Here is a 6,000-nt window from a genome sequence, read left to right as displayed (position 1 = left end):
GGGAAATCACCCTCTCTTGGTCGACCAAAACCTCAGTTCAATATTCCCCTGGTCGATCGGACCATTTGAGACTTGGTCGACTGGACCTCTCGGGTTGTCATCATTTTTACCGCGGGTTAAATATTTTTAAACAGGGTTAAATTGATTTAAATGTCATTAATCATTTCTAACAATCTCTAATAGGTCCCCAATGGTCAAAAACTTTGGTATGTCTATATATACTCTTTCATTTGGTGGATTAAGCATTGATTAGAAAAAAAGATTAAGAAAATCTCTCTCAAGCAAAAATACTTTCTTTTGATTCCCATTTGCTCATACGCTTCCAAACACACTCTAACTTACATTCAATACTCATAAAATCATTTGTAAGTATTCTTGAGTGCTTGGATAGGAAGGTTTACTCTCTCTTGGTTGTGAGATTGATATAATTTTTTTGGGAGCTAAACCAAAAGGATTCTTAGGGTACTTAGCCAATAAGTTCATCCTAAGAAGACTTTACTAGGTCTTTTGAAATTGCATATTTGTTGCAATATCTTAAGAAGCCCATTTTTGCTTTTGGTTGCGAACTATTTTCAAAATCATTTACAAATATCTATTACTCTTTATTTTGAAAACCATTTGAGGAGATATTTGTGTTTGAGGTGAAACATCTTTGTTGCAATATTTATTCACTCAAATATTCTTGCTGAAAACAAAGATCCTATATATTTTGCAATCCCAGCATATACATACTTCCATGATTGAGATATTCTGTTGATTGATATTCTTGAGGCTTATTTGATACTCTGTGTGAACACATTTGATTGAAATACCTTGAGATACACAGATTGCTTGTTAGGCACTCTCACGTACTTACTACACTGATAGAAAATATAGTTGAGAGTTGAAATATTTAGACCTCACAGAGCTTACATTTTAAATCATCTGTGGTGTTTGTGTTTGTGCGCATTTGTGGTACAAATCTGCTTTACGTGAAAGCACAAATATATTGTACCGTTTGATTGTATATCTGAGATATTCCAAGCGTGACCTGAGGGGGCGGTAATCCAGCCCGGTAAGGATTGGTAAAGGTTGAGGTCAACCCTGTAGTAATTTGACCTGATTTGTATAGGTGCTGCTCCACCCGTTTAAGTGAGTAAGTTATTGTGATAATCCTTGTGCTGGTTAGTCAAGGTGGGGACGTAGGCAGTTGGCCAAACCTCGATAACATATCTGCGTGTCATCCTTTCTTTATTGCTTTCTGGTACTTGTGTGATTGTTTAAATTGCTTTATTTAATTTTTGGTATATTTACATTATTTGCACTAGATTGACGATAGACTTGTGAACATACTGCTGTTAGGAGGAATACTTAGGAGATAAATTTTAAAAATACTAATTCACCCCCCCTCTTGGGACCACGGTAAAGCTAACAGAGCTTATTGAATTTTTTTTAAAACACCTTTTTCCTATAACTAAGTGTGTCATGGATGTTCTAGCTGGGAATTGAAGAAGCTTACCTAGCTAGCTCTAATCGAAATACGTGTCTCATGGTTCAGAAATTTCTAGATTGACTTTTTTTTACAGAACAGATCAGTAAGAAACTACTTTGTAAGAAATGTTTCTTAGATGGGGAAAAAAAAAGATTATATTCAACAATTAGAAGGTGGAGTTCAAGATAACTGCTTGCTACCCTTAACACTATAAACTTGGGCATACATTTGTACAAATGATGTGAAGTCCAACATATATATGCTTACTTAACAACCATCACTCCCATCAATAACTATTAAATGCCCAGAAAAGGGCTTCTACTGATAAGTTTAGCTTTATTCTTTTGTAGGCATCTCCTCATGATAAGTCATTCAATCGACTGTGCTCTCTGATTCTTCTTGCTTGCTGCATGCACTAGGCATCGACTCCTTCAATTCTTCTTTGAAAACCTTCATTGAATCTGAAACTTCAAGCCTATATACGTAGAACTTTGAGACGAGAAGGAAAAAAATGAAATTCAAAAAGCTAAGAACTGCTAAAAGTGCATAATAACGGTCAATATGTGAAGCATTCAGGTTATTTAGAACCCATCCGCGGTGACCATGCTTCTTGGTGACACGAGAAACTGTCGATAGAAGGAAGCTACTGAGAAAGTTTGCAACTCCATAACTAGTTGTGGAATAAGAGGCCCCAAGGCTCTTCATGTCTTCTGGTGCTTGGTCATAAAAGAACTCAATTTTAGCTACCTCTACAAAGGCGTCGGCCATTCCAAAGAGCACAAACTGAGGAAGCAAGATGAATATGGTCAAAGGAACTTGTCCTCCACTTTCAACTAGGCCGTGATCCTTGGCCACAGTGAGCCTCGAGTTCTCAACGATAGATGCTATGATCATGATCACAATATGGAAAACAAGACCAATTCCCATTCTTTGAAGCAGAGAAATTCCTCTTGGGTTTTTGGTCCACCTTCTTATCATCTTGATGAAGTATCGATCGTATAAAACAACAGAGATAAGCATGGATACAGTAGAGAATCCGATTAAGCTTGCTGGTGGAATTCGGAAGCCGCTGATGCCTCTATCAAGAGTAGTACCTTGCTTAACGAAAAGGGTGTTGAGTTGAGAAACCATCATGCTTGGAACAATTGTGGCAAATAGGATTGGAACCATCCTTATCATCTGTTTTGTCTCCTCCACTTGTGTAATCGTACACAACATCCATGGATCATTTGGCCCTGTTCTCACCGCAGCTTTGTTAAAGAACCTGTAATTAATTAAGAATGCATACAATAGAGCTAGGAATATCTCACATAACATTCAAATTGTAGATTGCAAATTGAATAGGGATGGGGGAGTGGGCGGAGCCCCTATCAACCTTAAAGAAGGTGTGGAGTTAATCCTGAATGTTCCTTTCTTTGTATAGGCTTCCGGGTAAATTTCATAGAGCTGCTTCGGGTCACTAGGAACAGTCACCCTCCATTTCCTCAAGGCAGCCACGATGACCCTAGCCATCCTTGTGAATGGGCTCCCTGTGGGCAACCTATGCCTGTAGAAGGGTGTGCCGGCTAGGAATATTGCGATGGAAATGGCAAGCCCAATCGTGGGAAGCCCATATCCTAAGGTCCAACCTACATTATCTTGTATGTACACCAGGACTGTGTTGGCAAAGAGCATCCCAAAGAATATGCTAAACATCCACCAATTAAAGAAGGAAAGCTTATGGGCTTTCTCTTTGGGATCAAAATCGTCGAACTGATCAGCCCCAATGGTCGAGATGTTTGGTTTCGTCCCTCCTGTTCCCACGGCCAGTATGTAGAGAGCAATGTAAAACACTGCTAATTGCAATGTAGAGGGCTTGCAGTCTGTACCATTAGCTTGTGAGCAACGAGGCGGTTTTAAACCAGGGACGGAAACTGCTATTGTTAGTAAAAACATTCCCTGTAATTAATAAAGTGTGCATATATTGATTAGTATAAAAGATCTTTAAAAAATAATAATAGCAGTGGTAATTTAGAAGACAGAAATATCAGCTTATACAATCTGAAAGAAAGAAGTATCTCAACTTGTACAAATTTATTACTAAATTATTGAAGATCTTAATAGCAAATCCTATTTTGACATCATGGACAGATATGATTATGAAGCAGCAGAACTTATTATAAATATTTGCTTATTGCTGTAAAAAGGATTGTTACTGTCGTTATTGTGATTTTAAGCTCACTACTTATTGCCTAGTGTTAATTATCTTATAATTAATGACAACGAAAATATTTCACAAATGATTCGCGCTATTATTCTGTCTTATTTTAAAGAAAATTTTAAAAAATTTGTCCAAAGATTATTTATACTATACAATTGCATATAAGTATAATAATACATCATTTTAGCATTCTAAAAATATAATATGACCATGCGATAAAAATAATTATTTTAATATTATAAAATTATGCTACATATTGTGTTCTAATAGTATAGCATCATCATACATTACATATAATAATATTAAAACTACAAATATCTTAGTGTAATTAATACAACATAATTAATTATTGTAATGTAATCCTATAAAGATTTTATTACAACGAAACAAATATATCAATGGTATGAAAATTATAATTATAGTACTGTTATAAAATAGTATTATTGTACATCAATTTTTTTTCAATAACATAAATAATTATCCTAAAATATTTTTAGGATCACTACAAAATATTTTAATAGACTTATAATATATCATTATATGTGTGTGTGTGTGTGTGATATAAAGGAAAAGCACCTTTTGATCTCCTTTTCAAAAGCTGGACCTAAAGTTGGAATAAAGACTTCAGCACTTAATTTCCTCATAACCACATTCTTTTTCTTTGTTTCATTTTTAATTTGTTGGCAGCTTTATAGAATAGACAAAGGTTTGAGCTGATAGCATTAATTTGATTTTATGTCCTTTTAAAATCAGCTCTTTGTTAATTATTTGATAAGTTTTCCAGCTTAATTATTTTTATATCCAATAAAAATATTTAATTAATGCATTTATTGTTTAAATAATTTAGATTAATTATATATACTCATGCTACACAATTCTATAAAATTTTAACGCAAGTCTTTTTTATTTTTCCACCTATTATTACATATTTTATCATTTTACTGATCGGCATTCATTTTGATTTGAAAATAATTGCAAATCAAAATAAAGCTCACGTGACTCCCTTAAATACTCAATATTAAAATTATAAGGAGGTAATGTCACACACACACACACACACACTCACACACACACACACACACACACACACATATTAAAATATAATTGGTTAATTAGTAGAATAGTGTAGGAGACGTACTAAGAGATAGATGGCAGATGCTAGAATGAAAGTCCAGTATCGACCAAGATAAGCATCTGCTATATATGCACCTAACATTGGGGTCAACCAAATCGTGCCGACCCAGTAGGTCACATTATTGGCGGCGGCAACTGTGCCCTGTTTCAGTTTATTTGTCAAGTACAGTATTAGATTGGTTGCAATGCTGTGGTAAGTCATGCGTTCGAACACTTCGTACACTGCATATAAATGATAAATAAAAATATTTCATTAGCATATAGTTGAAAGTGACTACTAATTATAGTAAAAAGATATATGATAACTTGACGAGTGTTTGAGATAATTTTTAAGTAATTTACATGCGCGACTCTTGAGTGCGCGTGTATGAGAGGAACGACTAATTTATGATTGTGACTTCCTCTTGTCAATAAAAAGAAAAAAATAATAATAAACATTTAAACATGATAATGTTCTCGCCATACTTAATGTGATTTGCATAGGACTTTTACTTTTATGGAGCTGGAAAATGATGCAAATATTTTTGGTCACTAAGAAACAATTGTAATAATCTCTGAAAAAATTAATTATAATTAACTAACTAGAATCTTACTAAAAAAATATTGACCAAAAGAAAAAAAAAAAAGAATATTCCAAAAGAAATTATTACTCCAAGTACGAGAGAGAGAGAGAGAGAGAGGTAATAGCAAATTACCAACGACAAAAGAGCAAGCAGTCCATCCACCAGTCTTGGACCTGAGAACAGGATTGCCTCCGAGACTCACAGTCCCATCCTGAGTGTACTGATCACTGATTGCTCCACCCTCTTCCGCCGCAGCTGCCATCTCTCTCTCTCTCTCTCTCTCTCTCAATTGATTATCATTCAATTACTACCTGCTTCACTTTTCTCGGTAAACCCTTTTATACACTTCAAATTTCTTATGCTCCGGAGGGAACCTATAGGCTCTCTCTCTCTCGCTCTCTCTAATGGTCATCGGTACCCTCAGCCCCACCCGCATCGCAGTAGTGGGTTTTGCGCCTTGCAAAATGACAAAATGGCCCCCTCCCAATGGCAATAGAGTGTTTTGCGTGCGTGCTTATGTAATAAGTAAAATTGCAAGCGTCAGTGCTTATGTCAAAATACGTAAATAGCTATCTAGCTCTATGCCCCCAAAAATATAATGCTCCTGTTATTGTTAAAAAAGTATCCTATTA

General features: G+C 35.2%; 1 protein-coding gene across 1 annotated transcript; it reads right to left on the bottom strand.

The window, feature by feature from the left end:
• Positions 1–1,599: 1,599 nt before the first annotated feature.
• LOC131151117 (protein NRT1/ PTR FAMILY 5.2-like) lies at positions 1,600–5,778 on the bottom strand. The gene is made up of 4 exons (XM_058102320.1): positions 5,501–5,778; positions 4,810–5,027; positions 2,847–3,409; positions 1,600–2,735 (listed from the first exon to the last, which is right to left on the bottom strand). Exons 1-4 carry the CDS (start codon positions 5,628–5,630, stop codon positions 1,844–1,846), a joined length of 1,803 nt encoding a protein of 600 aa, XP_057958303.1. The 5' UTR covers positions 5,631–5,778; the 3' UTR covers positions 1,600–1,843.
• Positions 5,779–6,000: the final 222 nt, after the last annotated feature.

Source organism: Malania oleifera, chromosome 3 (assembly GCF_029873635.1).
Source record: "Malania oleifera isolate guangnan ecotype guangnan chromosome 3, ASM2987363v1, whole genome shotgun sequence".
Lineage (NCBI taxonomy): Eukaryota > Viridiplantae > Streptophyta > Magnoliopsida > Santalales > Ximeniaceae > Malania > Malania oleifera.
This window is presented reverse-complemented; position numbering and strand designations above follow the sequence as displayed.